This window comes from Hyla sarda, chromosome 8 (assembly GCF_029499605.1).
Source record: "Hyla sarda isolate aHylSar1 chromosome 8, aHylSar1.hap1, whole genome shotgun sequence".
Classification (NCBI taxonomy): Eukaryota; Metazoa; Chordata; class Amphibia; order Anura; family Hylidae; genus Hyla; species Hyla sarda.
The window spans coordinates 207,706,636-207,725,962 of NC_079196.1; the positions used below are offsets into that span (position 1 = coordinate 207,706,636).

Here is a 19,327-nt window from a genome sequence, read left to right on the forward strand (position 1 = left end):
GACTAAACGTTATCAAAACGTGTGCAAATTTTATCCATATACGGTTTTGAAAAATGATGTCCGGTTGCATCCGTTTTTTAAGAAGAAAATCTATACGTTTTTAACTTTTTATTCCATTATGAATAAAGTTTCACTTGTTTGATTGAAATTCCAAGAAAAAAAACTGTGCAAAGTAAAAAACCGTATCGTGAAAACAGTATGGAACCGTACACACATACGAGTCATACCCATTGTCTCCCATGTTAAAAAATAATAAAATTTAAAAAAATAAAAATTATAAGTTTCAATAAGGTTTTTCACCCAGACCAAAAACGGCTGCATTCACACCACGTTTTTGCAATACAGTTCCCGTATCAGGTTTTTGATGAAAAACGGATTCCTCAAAACCGGACTAAACTGTATCAAAACGTGTGTACAAATTTCAACCCGTATACAGTTAAAATCCATATACGGCTTAAAAAATGATGTCCGGTTGCATCCGTTTTTTAAGAAAGTGTTTTTAACGTTTCACTCCATTATGAATAAAGTTTCACTTGTTTGATTGAAATTCCAAGAAAAAAAAAAACTGTGCAAAGTCAAAAACCGTATGGTGAAAACCGGATGGAACCGTATGCACATACAGTTCTGTACAGTTCCCATTGACTCCCATGTTAAAAAATAAAAATAACTTATACGGTTTAAGGGTACGTTCCCACACGGCGTATTTTGCTGCGTATTTGGTGCTGCGTATTTTCCTACCCATTGACTTCAACAGAGAAAATAAAATACGCAGCAGCAAATACGCCGTGTGGGAATGTACCCTTATACAGTTTTTCACCTGGACCAAAAACCATGGTAGACTACAGTTTTGAGTACGGGGAAAAAAAAAAAACGGACAAAACCGTACAGGATGCAAAACGGACACAACCTGATGCATCTTTTGGTATACGGTTTTCAGTGGAGAGTCAATGCATACGGTTTTCAATACGGTTCCGTACGGTTTTCACATTGAAAATGTATACGGGAACTGTACTGCAAAAACGCGGTGTGAACCCAGCCTGACTCTCCAGCTGTTGCAAAACTACAACTCCCAGCATGCCCTGACTGTTTTCATAGCGGTGTTCATAGCCCGAAACCCCTACTGGGCTGTAGTGCAGTAATAAAGCATGGTGGGAGAGAGACAGAGAGAACTAGCACAGTAGCGTTCCCAACCTGTGACTCTCCAGCTGTTGCAAAACTACAACTCCCAGCATGCCCTGATCATTTCCATAGCTGTGATCCTAGCTGTAAGCCACCGCTGGACTGCAGTGCAGTGTAAAGCATGGTGGGAGAGAGACAGAGAGAACTAGCACAGTAGTGTTCCCCAACCTGTGACCCTCCAGCTGTTGCAAAACTACAACTCCCAGCATGCCCTGACTGTCTCTATAGCTGTGATCCTAGCTGTAAGCCACCGCTGGACTGCAGTGCAGTATAAAGCATGGTGGGAAGAAAGAGAACAGTGTCCTAGTATAGTAGTGTCCCCAACCTGTGCCCTATACCTCCTCCTGAGACCTTATTTCCCACGACAGGTGCACTTTAAGGACATGATTCATGGCTCCAGCTCCGCGCTTCATAGCAGGTGTTTCCCTTATTCACATAAGCTTCTAGAGCGGCATTGACTGGCATTTATTACCGGGACGCCGTGGGATGCGGTAGCTACCTAATACAGGTATAAAAGGCTTATCCGACACTCCACATACAGTGTTGTGCATCCAGCTGTTCCAAAACTACAACTCCCAGCATGCCTGGACAGCCGCTGGCTGTCAGGGGCCAGTCCTGGAGATTGCAGGGGGGCCCGATCAGTCGGACTCCTTGCGATCAGCTACATATCCCCTATCCTGTTGGTGGGGAATAAGTTAATTTTTGCCAGAGTTTTCCTTTAAAGGGGTATTCCGGGCAAAAACATCTTATCTCCTATCCAAAGGATAGGGAATAAAATGTCTGATGGCGGGGGGCCCGCTGCTGACACCCCTTGCAACCTCCCTGCAGCACCTGCATTCTATGGGGAAACTGGGGACGTGACGCCACACCCCCTCCATTCATGTCTATGGGAGGGGGCGTCACGCCCCCTCCCATAGACATGAATGGAGGGGGCGTGACGTCATGTCCCCAGTCCCGGAAACCCGGAGGTTTCCGAAACTTGAGATGCAGCCCCGCATAGACTGTGGGTGCTGCAGGGAGATCGGGAGGGGGGGGGGGGGTCCCATCAGCGGGCCCCCCACGATCAGACATCTTATCCTTTGGAATACCCCGGTGCAAAACTTTATTTTTTTTTTTTTTTTACATCAACTGGTGCCAGAAAGTTAAACAGATTTGTAAATTACTTCTATTAAAAAATCTTAATCCTTCCAGTACTTATTAGCTGCTGAATACTACAGCGGAAATTATTTTCTTTTTGGAACACAGAGCTCTCTGCTGACATCACGAGCACACTGCTCTCTGCTGACACCTCTGTCCATTTTAGGAACTTTCCAGAACAGCATATGTTTGCTATGGGGGATTTCCTTTTACTCTGGACAGTTCCTAAAATGGACAGAGGTGTCAGCAGAGAGCACTGTGCTCATGATGTCAGCAGAGAGCGCTGTGTTTCAAACGGAAAAGAATTTCCACTGTAGTAGTCAGCAGCTAATAAGTACTGGAAGGATTAAGATATAAGTAATTTACAAATCTGTTTAACTTTCTGGCACCAGTTGATTTAAAAAAAAAAAACAAAAAAAAAAAAGTTTTTCACCGGAGTACGCCTTTTAAGGAGTCCAGTGGGTGGTGTAATCAGTGACTGGCTTTGTATGTAAAGAAAAGGCTGTCAATCACTGATTAGGACCGCCCACTGGACTCCTAAGCCCAGAATGAGCAGAGTTTTATATAAATAAAACACAAATGACACTAAGTCTTTTCCCATAAAGATATATATCGATCTGCTCAGCTCCTCCTGCTCTATAACATGATGATGGCAGAGCAGATACTGCGTTTAACGTGGCCATTTCCATCTCGGTATCTACGTGACACTACCTTGGAAATTAGTGTTGATCTGGAAAGGCTGGAAATACGTGTCTGCTTCCTTATTGCTTTACATTGTTCTCTGAAGGTCTGAACTGCCTGCAGAGGTGTGAACTGGTCCCAATCCAGACCAAGCCACCTCTCCTGTAGTTCAGTGCTTCCCAACCAGGGTGCCTCCAGCTGTTGCAAAACTACAACTCCCAGCATGTCCATTCCAGACACACTCTATAGGACTTGTGACAGTCAAATCTTCACTGTCTATAACAGTGTTTCCCAACCAGAGAGCCTCCAGCTGTTACAAAACTACAACTCCTAGCATGCCGGGAGTTGTAGTTTTGCAACAGTTGCAGGCACACTGGTTGGGAAATACTTACCAAATGTCTAGAGGCATTCTGGGAGTTGTAGTTTTGCATTAAGGTGGCCATAGACATTAGGCCAGTGTTTCCCAACCAGTGTGTTTGCTGCTGTTGCAAAACTACAACTCCCAGAATGCCCTATCAGCTGCATGCTGGGAGTTGTAGTTTAGCAAAATGACACAGGTTGGAGAACACTGATCTTTAGGGTGTAGGTTCACACTGCGTAATTCCCGCAGACTTACGCGCAGGGAACATTAACATCAGCGCGACTGTGTCTTCCGGGAGACCCGTTCACACTGAGAAATTGTTCTGCGCAAAGAAAGAACATGTTCATACTTAGCGAGGAAGTCCCTGCACTGCATAGCAGTCAATGGTGACGGCGCAGTAACGCGCGGTCCTACCGCCGAGGTATTTTGGCGGCGGCGGCCTCCAGATGGAATCTCCGCTTGCGAAATTCTGCAAGCGGAGATTCCGCAGTGTGAACGCACCGTTATGCTGACCGGTCATGCTGGGAGTTATAGTTTTGCAACAGCTGGAGGCACCCTGGTTGAAAACAGTTCTTTTGACTTCCAGCTGACATCAATCCTCAGCGATTTTGTCCCCCAAAAAACACCATTCGTTGAATATGGCGTCTTTTTAATGCGTTTTTTATTTTTACAAAAACTGCCCAGTGTAATCCTGGCCTTATACTGTACCTCAGGTGTCTGCTGCAGGCTCTGAGGTAAATTCACTGTGGACTCTTCACACGTAAAAATGTATTTGACCTACACGTCCAACTTCACCTGCTCATCCTGATCTTCCTGGTTCATGAACTGAAGCAAGGTCACAGAGAACCCACCCCCCCAGGGGACATGTCGCCGCATAACCCTGGATAGAAGGGGGTTGTTGTATAGAGGATTAAAAAAAATATATATACATAAATAAAAATGGCCGCCATGTTACTTTCCAGTAAATCCGTTGCGGTCCCTGGTGTAATCTCACACGTCCCTGGCAGGTGTTCGCACTTTTTTATGGGCACTTAATGGCTCGGCCCCGTCCTGGGTTTATACGCTTACACGTGTGTGTGACGTTACAATGTATCGGTCCTGTAATCACGCCTGAATGCGGACAGACGGGTTTTGGTTTTTTTCCCCTGTCCATCCCTCTGTCATAACATGTGGAGAACATGCCTTCAGTCAGTGTCATGCCGTCACCTGGCAGCGCCAGCGTTCTTCCTCACCACACACTGTGTTCTCACTTCTCTCTTCTCCTTCCCTCCTTTCCTTTAAGGTGATTCCTTCAGCCCGGTGCCCTCCTTTACCCACCCTCCCTCCCTTCCTGACTTAATGTGTGTCCCTCCCTCCCCGACAGCTGTGCCCTCCCTGTGTTAGTTCTCACTCTCGCTCTCCCCCTGTCTCTTTCTGATGCCCTCTAACACCCCCTGGCACACTCTCGGCTCTTGCCCGGGATAAGTTGTATCACAGTCGGGATGGGGAGTTCGGCTTCTTCCCTGGCAGCAGAGGGCAAGTCACACCATGGCTCCATGGGCACTGCCTACCCTGGACTCGGCTTGCTTGGCTGGCATAGAAACGGGCTCCCGGGGTCTCTATGGCAAGGCACGGTCACACCAATTTACAGGACGCACAGGTAAGAGGCAGCTTTGCCGTGTAGTGTCTGTATACTAGTCGTCTGGGACGGTGCCCGGGTGCATGGTACTTCTGCTGTGTGTGTGCTTTATTATTAGCATGTTACAGTAATGTGTAAATTGTGGGTTGTATGTGCCATGGGAGCTTGGCATGGGTGGCGGGGGGGTTAATGACTGGTAATAATAGAGTACAGCTGCTAATGCTTTGAGTGCCCTATTTATAAGTGACTGACACGTCTGTCTGCCTGTGGGTGAAGCTTTATTAACAAATATTAGGCTCTATTTATTTTATTATTCATTTGTATGGCGCCAACGTGTTCTGTAGTGCTGTACACAGGATGACATGAATTGTCTATACTCAGTATACCAAGTACTAAAGGTCAGGGCTGATAGGGCATGCCGGGAGTTGTAGTCATGCATTGAGGTGGCCATAGACATGCGATCAATGTTTTCCAACCAGCGTCCCTCCAGCTGTTGCAAAACTACAACTCCCAGCATGCCCGGACAGCCTTCGGCTGTCCGGGCATGCAGGGAGTTGTAGTTTTGCAACAGCTGGAGGCACCTTGGTTGGGAAACACTACATTAGGTGAATGTTACCACCTTCCCCAGATGTTCTCGTTGAAAGTGAAGTATGCCCTATCCTTTAAATAAAGTGTCTGGCAGCGGCTTACCCCTGCCTAAAGCCAGCTATAAACATACGATAGCTGTTGACAGTTTTCCCTGACCAGAGGTAGACATTGACCGTACCAAAATTCATGGTTTACCTAATACCTCAGAGGTGATAATTGTGATAAAATGGATATGGCCATAGACATTCTATTCATGGCACCTGATCCCAGTGATCTTAACACCATTTACTGTAAAGCTAATATCTATGACAATATGTAGCTGTCATTTTTATTCTTGCAATTTAGCTTTTTAACTGATCAGCCCAGGATTTTAGGGTAAAGAAGATTAATTGGGAACGTTGGGTTTCACTATGCCCAGTCTGTACCCATGCGAGGATACCCTTCTACCCGTTGAAATACACATTTATTATCCACCAGGACAGGAAATGCCTATTTGCTTTGACTTGTCTGTTTATCTGGAGGTTCGTCTTGGTGGGATTATTTTTTTATTCCTCCCAGTCGGGTCTGTCCCCCACGGAATTTGCGTAAAAATGAGGGGGGGGGGGGGGAGACCACTTTTCCAATTGACGACAACTATAGCATGTCTATATGGGCAGCTTAAAGGGTTACTCTGCCCCTAGACATCCAAAGGATAGGGGATAAGATATCTGATTGTGGGGGTCCCGCCGCTGGGGACCCCTGCGATCTTCCTGCTGTACCCGGCATTAGTTTAGAGCGTCGGATGCAGCGCCTGAGGCTCATGACATCACGGCCACGCCCCACTTGTGACATCATGACCACGCCCCCTCAATGCAAGTCTATGGGAGGGGGCGTGACTGACGTCACGCCCCCTCCCATAGACTTGCATTGAGGGGGCTTGGTCATGATGTCACGAGCCTCCGCCCCCACATCGCCAGTCATCCGTCACGAGTGAAGTTTGCTCCGGATGTCTGGGGTGCCGCAGCCGAGATTGTGGGGGTCCTCCCGCGATCAGACATCTTATCCTTTGGATAGGGAATAAGATGTCTAGGGGCGGAGTACCTCTTTTAAGATGACCACATGGCCAACAAGAGTTGCTCTAAATCTAGTCCCCCCCCCCCCCCCATGGAAAGTGGGAAGCATCAACTAAAACGTTGCGATATCAACCGCATAGCCTAGACAGACGTTGCCAACCTGTTGTAAAACTACAACTCCCAGCATTCTCTGACAGCCTTCGGCCGAGAGTTGTGGTTTTGCAATAAGTTGGAGACCGCTGGTCTAGTATCAACCTGTTGCTATGGTGGACCATATGCAGTACAGTGCTTAGCATGTTGGGTTATAATACCCACCTCTAGGGGGCGTATATAATATATCACAGTATAAACGTCATATATATATATACACACACAACCCTGAGAACAGAAGTCTGCACCGTTATTTCTTCCCGCTTCCACCTTCCATGTAATCTGATTATTCTGAGCCGCACAATTGCTTACGTTAGGAGAAAGTTCCACTAAGCCATGACACATGGGATGAGCAGGAGCGCACGTAGCGGTGACTTTATGCTGCTCGGTCGTAGACTTGGGAGTCAGTGCCTCTTTATTAAATGTTTCTTAAAGGGGTTCTCCATTTTAGACAACCCGCTACTTGTTAGCAGCGTCCTTTGTAGATCTCACAGTGGGAACCTCCGCTAAAAGCTGTAATTTTTTGGGTGTTCAGTTTCCCTGCAGCACCTCCAGAGGGAAAATAAAGCATTACACCATGCATATTAAAACCAATTGATTGTTAGAGTAACACATGACATGCCCTCCAGAGTAAGACACTCTTTATACCCACTCTGGCTTTTGGGGGGTGCTTCCTGAACAGTGGAAACATCCCTCTATTCATTTTTTAATAGGTCAGATGAGTGGCCCCTAACCCAGTTCTCCAAGCCCACCAACATTGTTTACTTTATCCAGTTGCTCCCATTAGAATAGAACAGGGAAACATTCAAGTACTGGACTGTTGGTGGGCCTTGTGGAATGGGTTGGGGACAGTAGGTTTTCTAAACTGGACGACCCCTTTAAGGTGGAAAACTTTTTTATTTTTTTTTATTTTTATCAACTGTAAATTACTTCTATTAAAAAAAAAATCTTAATCCTTCCAGTACTTATTAGCTGCTGAATACTACAGAGGAAATGGTTTTCTTTTTGGAACACAGTGCTCTCTGCTGACATCTCTGTCCATTTTAGGAACTGTCCAGAGCAGCATATGTTTGCTATGGGGATTTTCTCCTACTATGGACAGAGATTTCATGAGAGAGCTGTGTTTTCCAAAAAGAAAAAAATAAGTACTGGAAGGATTAAGATTTTTTAATAGAAGTAATTTACAAATCTGTTTAACTTTTTGGCACAAGTTGATGTAGGAAAAAAAAATTCCACCGGAGTACCCCTTTAAAAAGTAACCACAAGGTAGTTTTTCACTATTGTGTAAGGAATTTGACCATTTGGCTCTTCTGATGTGACAAAGTCCTTGCAGTCCCAATCAAATGATAATTCTGGAGCACTCTGGGTTGTGACATTCCTCTGTTAGTCCACCTGGAAATGTATGAATAATTGGAGGCTACTATTCTGCTCCCCATATACAGTCTGACACTGCCCAGTGAGTGCACACTCACACCCTATTGACAAAGTGAATTGGAATACTTTTTTTTGCCAGTTTAGTCTTGTGTTTCCAGGAAGAATAACAGGGGAATAGCACAGTGTTAAGTCTTAAAAAGAGGTCCCTGCATTATTATTTCATAGAGAATTACTAGTACGTATTAAAGCAGACACGTCAAGGAGAGAATATTATAGTGCACCGGTCATTAAAAAATATATAATTTTTTACATATTAAAGATACATTCCAAAAGTTTAGATCCATCATGGGTCTCAGTGCTGAGACCCCCACCAATCAGGAGAAGCCCCCAGCCTGCAGCTTCTCTGGATAGCGCCATAGACTTATAATGGAGCCGCAGGACAGAAATTGCTACAGGCCAGGGGGTCTTCTCATTGGTGTGGGTCTCCTCACTGAGACCCCTACTGATCAAAAACTTTTGACATATCAAGTTTTTTTGTTGTTGTTTTGTTTAACTTTTTAACGTACCCCTGTTCTTGGTACTGTATAACCCCTTTAATGGTATTTAAATTTAGAATTTCTCTATGGAGGGGGGAGGAGGAGGAGGAGGGAGCTCCACCCAACAGCTCTGGGAGAACTGCAGATTATAGATTAAGCCTGCAGAGAAGAAATCTGTTGAAAAATACCATATAAAAGTTATATAATGGGCAGCAATAGTGCTGCGCCTCATGTATACACACAGGGAAGCTCATCTTGAAAAGTCGCCTGAAATGACAGGTACTCTTTAGGGACTAGTCATCCATTCATTTGGCACCAACAACATTATGTTGTCACTTGTTGTGCAGCAGACAGACTGTCTCTGGCTCCATTAGATGTAGCGGTTTGTCTCTTCCTTGCATTGCCCTTCACCTGAAGAACCGCTGACTCCGCAGTAGCGGCAATGACCCATCCAGTGATACCACACACCGACACATACGTCTTGCGGTTGAAAAAAGACACCGCTTGTTCACGTTTGACCTTAAGAAAGTAAGAAATCATACAATCCCAGTGGTGCTATTTCCAGTTTTGCTTAAGGAAGGGAAATGCGGCTCTGCAACCTGGGGTTTGTGTGTCTTTAAATTAACCCCGAGGGCTCTCAGCTGTCGTGGCCGAGACGTGCATGTGGTGAGCGCACAGATTCAATTAGCTCAGTTCTGTAATGTATAGACATCTATAACCCTATACCAGATGGTCACCGTAGACCAGTGATTTCCAACTGTTGCTGACTGCCGGGGCATGCTGGGAGTTGTAGTTTTGCGACATGCATATATCAGCTGTCATGACTGAGACGTGCATGTGGTAAGCATGACAATTTGGTTAGCTTTCTCCTTTAATATATGAAAACCTGTAACCCTCTACAGTGAACATCTCTGATAGACTAGTGATTTCTAATTCTTGCTGTTGGAAAACTACAACTCCCAGCATGCTGGGAGTTGTAGTTTTGCAACAGCCGACAGCAACAATGCAATTTCAAAATAAAAGCAGTGACAATTGCCTAAAATTAGGGTTATTTTCCCACAAGTCTTCATTGCAGCCACTGGTGTTCACATGTCGCCATTTTTACTTGGGCACAAAGGGACTATTTTCTCCCAGATCTCCCGTAGTAGTAGTAATTATCCGCCGCTCCATAGAAGAAGAATATCGCAGTCTCGCTCAGTCGCTCATAGATTTCCATTATGCTGTTAAGAAGCTTCTGCCAGGAATAACATGTGCGCATTCCTAGCATCTGAAAACAATTCCACCCAGGAGTGAAATTTTATAATAATTTTTTTAAATATCACTTGTCTTGTGACCCTAGTTCCCACTTATGAATAATAATTATGATATAAAAAAAATATATATTCCATCTGAACATTTATGGAAGGATATGCCATAAATATCTAATAAATGCAGATCCCACCTCTGGGACCCACATCTATCAAGATTGAGGGCTCACCCCTATCCAGACTCTGGAGGGGGTCAAGAAGCCAAACACTACTGAGCCGGTTGATTTACGCATCTTGCATCTCTGCTATTGATGTTAATGGGAGCTGCGTAGCACCAAAAAACTTCCAGACTACTTCTGGTTGCTGTAAGAAGGACAGAAGAGGTCAACTGGCCCTCAATCTTGAGATAGGTTTGGGTCTGAGAGATGGGATCTGCATCTATCTCAAGATTGAGGGCCAGTTGACCTCTTCTGTCCTTCTTACAGCAACCAGAAGTAGTCTGGAAGTTTTTTGGTGCTACGCAGCTCCCATTAACATCAATAGCAGAGATGCAAGATGCGTAAATCAACCGGCTCAGTAGTGTTTGGCTTCCTGACCACCTCCAGAGTCTGGATAGGGGTGAGCCCTCAATCTTGAGATAGATGCAGATCCCATCTCTCAGACCCAAACCTATCTCGAGATTTAGGGCCCCTTGACATTCTGTCCTGCATACTGCAGCCATGGGTGGTCAGGAAGTTTTGTGGTGCTATGCAGTTCCCGTTAAAGTCAATAAGGATAAGACAAACTGCGTAAAACTGACTCAGCTTCTTGATTACCTCAGTTGGCTGTAAGGACTCCAGAAGACGGTTGTTGGGGCCCCTAATCTTAAGATCAGTTTGAGCCCCAGATGTGGGATCTGCATCTGTCTCAAGATGGATGGCCCACTCCTTCCAAAGTCTTTGCAGCCAACTTAGGTGTTCAAGAAGCCAAAAACAGCCGAGAGGTGGGATCTGCATCTGTCCCAAACCTATCCCAAGATTGGGGGCCCTGTTACCTCTTCTGGCCTGCTTACGGCAGCTAGAGGTGGTCAGGAATTTTTGTGGTGCTACACACATCCAATCAACGTCAACGTCTGGTTTTTGGCTTCTTGACCACCTCAGTTGGCTGCAGAAACTCCAGAGGGGGGTTTCAGTCCCTGAGATTGGATCTGCATCTTTCTCAAGTTTGCGGGCCCACACCCTCTGGAGTCCTTGCATCCAACTTAGATGATCAAAAAGCCAAAAAAACAGGTAAGTCGGTTGTTTTACGCAGTTTGTGCCCCTCTGATTGACATTAATGGGAACTGCGTGGCACCACAATATTTCCTGACCATGTCTGGTTGCTGTGAGCAGGCCAGAAGAGGTCAAGGGGCCCTCAATGCTGAGATAGGTTTGGGTCCGAAAGGTGGGAATCTGCATCTGTCTCAACATTGAGTGCCCCCCCCCCCATGTAGAGGACAGGAGCTTCTTCAGGGTCCTGTACAGAACACGCAATGTCCTATAAAAAAATAAAAATAAAATAAAAAATGGAGTCGCCCTGACTCCATTTTTTATTTTATTTTTTTTATTTTATTTTTATTTTTTTATAGGACATTGCGTGTTCTGTACAGGACCCTGAAGAAGCTCCTGTCCTCTACATAGACCAGTGTTTCCCAAGCAGGGAGCCTCCGGCTGTTGCAAAACTACAACTTCCAGCATGCCTGGACAGCCTTTGGCTGTCCGGGCATGCTGGGAGTTGTAGTTTTGCAACAGCCGGAGGCTCCCCACTTGGGAAACACTGACATAGACAGTGATTTACAGCTCCCAGCAGATCTTTCTTACTTTTATATGTAAAGATTTGCTTTATCTGTATTAGTTATCTACTTATTTTTCTTTAATCCTCACTTTTTCCTATTTTTGGATGACATTTTGGTGCCTTCATAACCGATTACCAGGTTTCCATAGAGTTCTGGTCTCAACATACAATGGTTTCACATACAATGGTCGTCCTGGAACCAATCAATATTGTAACTTGAGGGACCACTGTATTAGAATACCTCTTTATCTACCTTACTAAAGCTGTCCTTATACATTAAAGTTGTCCAAACTGGTCTAGTTTGGCAAGATCGGCCCAAAGTATCTAATATATGTAAAGCCTCCTGGAGAATAGGATTGGACATGATCCATCTGTTCTCAGGGAAGTTAAAGGGGTACTCCGGTGGAAAACATTTATTTATTTATTTATTTATTTATTTTTAATTCAACTGGCTCCAGAAAATTATACAGATTTGAAAAATACATCTATTTAAAAAATCTTAATCCTTCCAGTACTCATTAGCTGCTGTATGCTCCAGAGGAAGTTGTGTAGTTGTTGTTTCCAGTTTGACCACAGTGCTCTCTGCTACCACCTCTGTCCATGTCAGGAACTGTCCAGAACAGGAGTAAATCCCCATAGCAAACCTCTCTTGCTCTGGACCGTTCCTGACATGGACAGAGGTGTCAGCAGAGAGCACTGTGGTCAGACAGAAAAGAACTACACAACTTCCTCTGGAGCATACAGCAGCTGATAAGTACTTTTAAGGATTAAGATTTTAAATAATTTACAATTCTGTTTTTAACTTTCTGGCACCAGTTGATTAAAAAAAAAAAAAAAAAATTCACCACTGGACGACTCCTTTAAAGGGGTACTCCAGTGGAACAACTTATCCCCTATCGGCAATCTCCGGCTCTGCCATAGAGATGTATTGAGGGGGCGTGTCGGCTGCCGCTTCGTGCGGTGGTCGACACCTACTGTCTGGCCGGAGAGCCTGGCCCCCCATACAGAGAGATCGTGGGGTCCCCCAGCGGTCGGACCCCCGCGATCTCAAACTTATCCCCTATCCTTAGGATAGGGGATACGTTTTTCACCACTGGACTACCCCTTTAAGTCCTCCCTCTCCCCCCCCCCCCCCCTGCATTTCTTTAAAGATTGTGCAAATCTGACCTATAACATTATCCAGATATAACCAAGGAACAGCCAAATAGACTCAACTTGACCGAAGAAGATGGCTGCAGCCGCGAAGGGTCGTGTCGTAGACCAACCAGAGCTGCCAATATGGCTCCCTAGGAAGTTCCTCTGCCGCTTATTTCCAGTGTAGCGACCACTACAGACACAATGTGGTATTACAGGAGATCTATCACTCCAGGTCAAGAATAAAAGGATCCCAAGATCTCATCCATGTGTTGCTGATCTGTAACATTATCCAAATCTACCCAAGAAATGGCTAAATGGACTGATTTTCTTTGCAGCGGCCACTACAGGGGAAATGTGGTATTACATGCGGCCATTCAAATGAATGGCTGGCAGGTTCTGCTCAGGACCCCTTTGATCATGTCTCAGTGGGACATATGTGCAGATTGTCACAGTGAAATAGTCACTTTTATTGTAATACAACTAGTGAATATCGGACTCGTGGGAAAAATAAATGCCCGTTCTCTATGTGTAAAACCCTATTTGCTCAGGTAATCTTGGCAGAATCCTGCCCCGTCCACACCTAGTTTATCTATCAGGATGTTAACATGTAGATTAAGTACAGTTAGACAAATAGATGTGTTTCTATAGACTGTGTATTACCATGCCAGGGCAACCTGTGAGACGTGCCACCTGGGGTCTGCAGGGAGTCATGGGTCAGAGATGGTAGTTTAGGAACTGTTAGGTGGGCAGGGATTAATCCCACTACCTAATGCAGTGTATTCCAACCAGGGATGCCTCCAGCTGTTGCAAAACTACAACTCCCAGCATGCACGGACAGGCGTTGGCTGTCCGGGCATGCTGGGAGTTGTAGTTTTGCAACAGCTGGAGGCACCCTGGTTGGAAAACACTGCTAAGGGTGTACTATCACTTTATGATTGGTTGGGATTCCGACTTCTAGGCCCTTCCCTCCTGGCCACCCTCCGCAGGGAACTGTGTAGCACAGCACCATATAAGTGAATAGGCTGCAGTACTCTGCACAGTAGGTGGCCAGGGCACTGCTGTATAAGGAAAGTTTCTCAGTGTCTGTGTGGGTCACAGAGGTCGGACCACCACAGATCAGAAAGTGATCAAATATCCTAGTCAAATTCACATCATGTTTGGAATACTCCTTAAAGTAAACAAATGCATTACACAGCTCTCTCTCGCTCTCTTTCTCGCTCGCCCTCTCTATTGCTCTCTCGCTCGCCCTCTCTATTGCTCTCTCGCTCGCCCTCTCTATTGCTCTCTCTCGCTCGCCCTCTCTATTGCTCTCTCTCGCTCGCCCTCTATTGCTCTCTCGCTCGCCCTCTCTATTGCTCTCTCGCTCGCCCTCTCTATTGCTCTCTCGCTCGCCCTCTCTATTGCTCGCTCTCTCGCTCGCCCTCTCTCTATTGCTCGCTCTCTCGCTCGCCCTCTCTCTCTATTGCTCGCTCTCTCGCTCGCCCTCTCTCTCTATTGCTCGCTCTCTCGCTCGCCCTCTCTCTCTATTGCTCGCTCTCTCGCTCGCCCTCTCTCTCTATTGCTCGCTCTCTCGCTCGCCCTCTCTCTCTATTGCTCGCTCTCTCGCTCGCCCTCTCTCTCTATTGCTCGCTCTCTCGCTCGCCCTCTCTCTCTATTGCTCGCTCTCTCGCTCGCCCTCTCTCTCTATTGCTCGCTCTCTCGCTCGCCCTCTCTCTCTATTGCTCGCTCTCTCGCTCGCCCTCTCTCTCTATTGCTCGCTCTCTCGCTCGCCCTCTCTCTCTATTGCTCGCTCTCTCGCTCGCCCTCTCTCTCTATTGCTCGCTCTCTCGCTCGCCCTCTCTCTCTATTGCTCGCTCTCTCGCTCGCCCTCTCTCTCTATTGCTCGCTCTCTCGCTCGCCCTCTCTCTCTATTGCTCGCTCTCTCGCTCGCCCTCTCTCTCTATTGCTCGCTCTCTCGCTCGCCCTCTCTCTCTATTGCTCGCTCTCTCGCTCGCCCTCTCTATTGCTCGCTCTCTCGCTCGCCCTCTCTATTGCTCGCTCTCTCGCTCGCCCTCTCTATTGCTCGCTCTCTCGCTCGCCCTCTCTATTGCTCGCTCTTTCGCTCGCCCTCTCTATTGCTCGCTCTTTCGCTCGCCCTCTCTATTGCTCGCTCTCTCGCTCGCCCTCTCTATTGCTCGCTCTCTCGATCGCCCTCTCTATTGCTCGCTCTCTCGCTCGCCCTCTCTATTGCTCGCTCTCTCGCTCGCCCTCTCTATTGCTCGCTCTCTCGCTCGCCCTCTCTATTGCTCGCTCTCTCGCTCGCCCTCTCTATTGCTCGCCCTCTCTATTGCTCTCTCTCGCTCGCCCTCTCTATTGCTCTCTCTCGCTCGCCCTCTCTATTGCTCTCTCTCGCTCGCCCTCTCTATTGCTCGATCGCTCGCTCGCCCTCTCTATTGCTCGATCGCTCGCTCGCCCTCTCTATTGCTCGATCGCTCGCTCACTCGCTCGCCCGCCCTCTCTATCGCTCGCTCGCTCGCCCGCCCTCTCTATCGCTCGCTCGCCCGCCCTCTCTATCGCTCGCTCGCTCGCCCTCTCTATCGCTCGCTCGCCCTCTCTATCGCTCGCTCGCTCGCCCTCTCTATCGCTCGCTCGCTCGCCCTCTCTATCGCTCGCTCGCTCGCCCTCTCTATCGCTCGCTCGCCCGCCCTCTCTATCGCTCGCTCGCTCGCCCTCTCTATCGCTCGCTCGCTCGCCCTCTCTATCGCTCGCTCGCTCGCCCTCTCTATCGCTCGCTCGCTCGCCCTCTCTATCACTCGCTCGCTCGCCCTCTCTATCGCTCGCTCGATCGCCCTCTCTATCGCTCGCTCGCCCTCTCTATCGCTCGCTCGCTCGCCCTCTCTATCGCTCGCTCGCTCGCCCTCTATCGCTCGCTCGCTCGCCCTCTCTATCGCTCGCTCGCTCGCCCTCTCTATCGCTCGCTCGCTCGCCCTCTCTATCGCTCGCTCGCTCGCTCGCCCTCTCTATCGCTCGCTCGCTCGCCCTCTCTATCGCTCGCTCGATCGCCCTCTCTATCGCTCGCTCGATCGCCCTCTCTATCGCTAGCTCGCCCTCTCTATTGCTCTATCGCTTGCTCGCCCTCTATTGCTCGATCGCTTGCTCGCCCTCTATTGCTCGATCGCTCGCTCGCCCTCTCTATTGCTCGATCGCTCGCTCGCCCTCTCTATCGCTCGCTCGCCCTCTCTATCGCTCGCTCGCCCTCTCTATTGCTCGCTCGCCCTCTCTATTGCTCGATCGCTCGCTCGCCCTCTCTATTGCTCGATCGCTCGCTCGCTCTCTCTATTGCTCGATCGCTCGCTCGCCCTCTCTATTGCGCTTTCTGTTGTTATTTCTTGCTTATTCTTGCTCCCTTTTGTAACTAGGTTGTATTTGCTATTTTATTTTATTTACCTGATCTGCAATACCAGACACAGCCTTTAGACAGGAGTGGCACTTTGTAATCTGACACAACCCCTGTAAATCATTCTGCCCCACAATACATTAAATGTTATTAGGTATTGATGTCTTCATAAGGATGTTCATGTAAGTGCACCTGGAGTACTAGACATACGAGACAGAGCAGAATCGGTCATACATATAAAATGCAAGGAAGCTGTATGTTCCGTCTGCTGACTTTGCATTTAAGCTGCTTTTATTACCCCCTCCAATTAATCTTTAACTCTGACATTTTCAGCCATTTATTGCACCACTTATCTTTACTACTGCTCTTTATGCAAAGTGCTTTGTGAAGAAACCATACAATATAATCCTGTCAGTACGTCACATATTATATTTAGTTTAGGTGTAAAGTCCATAGATTAACCAGTAATCCTTCTGTCTTTTTTTTTTTTTTTAGGCTTCCAGACCCCATGGCTGCCCCCTCGCCCTGTGGGGAGTGGTCATGCTGCCGTTGTACATTCCTAAATCCCCACGGGCAGCGCCATTGCTCTATATGTGAAGCTCCTCGCAACCTACCGGATCTCAACCACATCCTACGCCTCAGCTCGGCAGAACAGCGTTGGTCATGCAGCCGATGCACCTTTTCCAATCTTAATCCAACCAACCCTTCACCTCCGCCAAGCGGCTGCCAGCTTTGTGGGTTCCTGCCACCTCCAGCTGTCCCCAATGGCATCCCCCGAGGACCGCACGAAGGGGCTCGATCACCGGTCCAGGAATCCGAACCGGAGGATATAACGAGTCCTACTCTCCAATCTACAGTGAACCCAGGTTGGAGTTGTCCACGATGTACTCTACATAACACTCCCGTGTCCACCTCCTGCTCGGCTTGTGGTGGTCCACGGAAATTGTCTTTGCCCAAAATCCCACCAGAGGCGTTGGTAGTCCCAGAAGTTCCTGCGCCCCCTGCTGCTTTTCCAGGCTCAGATGAACAAGCAACAGCTGCTCTCCGTGAGCTGGACTCTCCCAGACCCTTACCTGCACTACCGATATCACCGGGACCACATAATATTCCCGTTCCAAGGAGCCGCAGAGAGGTGGCACCGGATAACCCGCTCTCTCCCCCTTCTGTCTCAAGTCGTCTTCCTAAACGCTTGAGCGTCTTGGAAGAAGAAGTAACGGCAGCTGAAACTACCCCATCCCCGGCGGAGCCACAAAACCTGGACTCTAGTTGGTCATGTGGAAAATGCACTTTGCGCAACCTTGGTAGTGCCAGTAGGTGTTGTGTCTGCGGAGCAGCACGGGCAGGCGAGAGTGACAATAGTACAACGGGAATGGAGGTCTTGCCATCACCATCCAGCACTGTGGTCCTTCCCATTCCAGTTCCCCGGAGGACAGAGTGGGCCTGCCCGGCCTGTACCCTTATCAATGAGACTCGGTGCAATCACTGCGTGGCATGTCACACCCCACAGGGCTATGTGGCCCAGCACCGGAATGTGGGGGCGCGGATGCTGCGCCGCAGGGAAAGTGTCAGGGCCGAAACCAGAAGGCAGACAGACGAAGGAGAGGCCAAGGAGCTTTGGGAGAACATTGTCAGCTTTTGCCGAGAGGTGAGCTCAAAGCGGGGCAAAAATGTTGTTTACCTGCGAATACACCCCCATTGTGCTTCTCCCACCAACAGCGCCGCTCTTGTTGCTGGGTTGTTTTGGGTATTGCAGCTCAGCTGGCGACGTTTCTGGAAGTATGCAACCATGTATTTTTATTGCAATATTGTCCGTAACTATGTTTGAGCTTTAGACACCACTTGCTTGAATGTTACTGACACTGGAACAAGTGATCCATTATAACAGTATTTTCCCAACCAGTGTGCCTCCAGCTGTTGCAAAACTACAACTCTCAGCATTCCTGAGCATCCATCAGCCCTTAGGGGGGCCTTGAAACAAGATGGGAGCTACTTTGCTAGTGTATCATTCCAACGTTCCATAAGGGAAGGGTTCTCCAATTTAAGACTATGAGTTTAACTATAAGTATAACTCCAGTTAGGAGCAGCGAAGAGAGGGAGAACTGGAGGGAGGGGGATGAATATTCATAAGCGGCGCTGACGTCAGTGCAGAAGCCCCGCCCTGGCCAGTTACAGCAAGATATACACACAGATTAAAACTACAATTGCGGGCAAACGGCAGCGTGGATCAGACCAAGGTAGGGCTCGTTTTAATCAGCGTCTCCCGCACTATCCAACAGTACTGTGGATAGTGCAGGAGAAAATAGCTGACAGGTTACCTTTAAAGGGGTTACCCAGGAAAAATGTTTTTTTTTAATATATATCAACTGGCTCCAGAAAACAGAATTGTAAATTACTTCTATTAAAAAATCTTAATCCTTTCAGTACTTATGAGCTGCTGAACTTGAGTTGTTCTTTTCTGTCTAAGTGCTCTCTGATGACACATGTCTCGGGAACTGTCCAGAGTAGAAGCAAATCCCCATAGCAAACCTCTTCTACTCTGTGCAGTTCCCGAGACAAGCAGAGATGTCACCAGAGAGCACTGTTGCCAGACAGAAAAGAACAACTCAACTTCAGCAGCTGATAATTATTGGAAAGATTAAGATTTTTTAATAGAAGTAATTTAAAAATCTGTTTAACTTTCTGCAGCCAGTTGATTTTATACATATATTATTAAAAAAAAAAAAAAAAAAAAAATAGTTTTTTTCCTGGAATACCCCTTTAACAACATATCCCTCATCCACGGAATAGAATCTCTGATCGTGTCTGACCTCTGGGAAATCCTCCCTTCTCGGGATCTCTTGCACAGCACTCCAACTCTCCTCATGCAGGAGCAGTGGCCGAGATGCCCCTTTATGCACCTCCATGAGAGAGCCAGAGATACACGAGTGCTGTATCTCCAACTCTCCCATAGAGATGCAGAGGGGGCTTGTAGACCCACCACTCCTGCAGCGATTAGACATTTGTGTGATCAGACACTTATGCCCTATTCTGTGAAAGTTGTTAAGTACCAGAGTTCCCCTTTAAATTTCCTAGGATTCAG

At 47.4% G+C, this 19,327-nt stretch overlaps 1 protein-coding gene and 1 long non-coding RNA gene across 6 annotated transcripts in view; one reads left to right on the top strand and one right to left on the bottom strand.

The window, feature by feature from the left end:
• LOC130285170 (uncharacterized) overlaps positions 1-19,327 on the bottom strand; it is a 161,973-nt gene that overhangs the window by 84,070 nt on the left and 58,576 nt on the right. The gene's annotated exons all lie outside the window — the stretch shown is intronic.
• The window catches only part of CAPN15 (calpain 15), a 75,941-nt gene that overhangs the window by 29,478 nt on the left and 27,136 nt on the right, over positions 1-19,327 (top strand). For 4 of the 5 annotated variants that reach the window (XM_056536456.1, XM_056536458.1, XM_056536460.1 and 1 more), the window contains exon 2: positions 16,744-17,893. In XM_056536456.1, the coding sequence (XP_056392431.1) occupies positions 16,744-17,893 (1,150 nt within the window). Of the gene's footprint in view, positions 1-4,640; positions 4,998-16,743; positions 17,894-19,327 lie in introns of all 5 variants that reach the window. The other variant, XM_056536455.1, reaches the window with a different exon arrangement.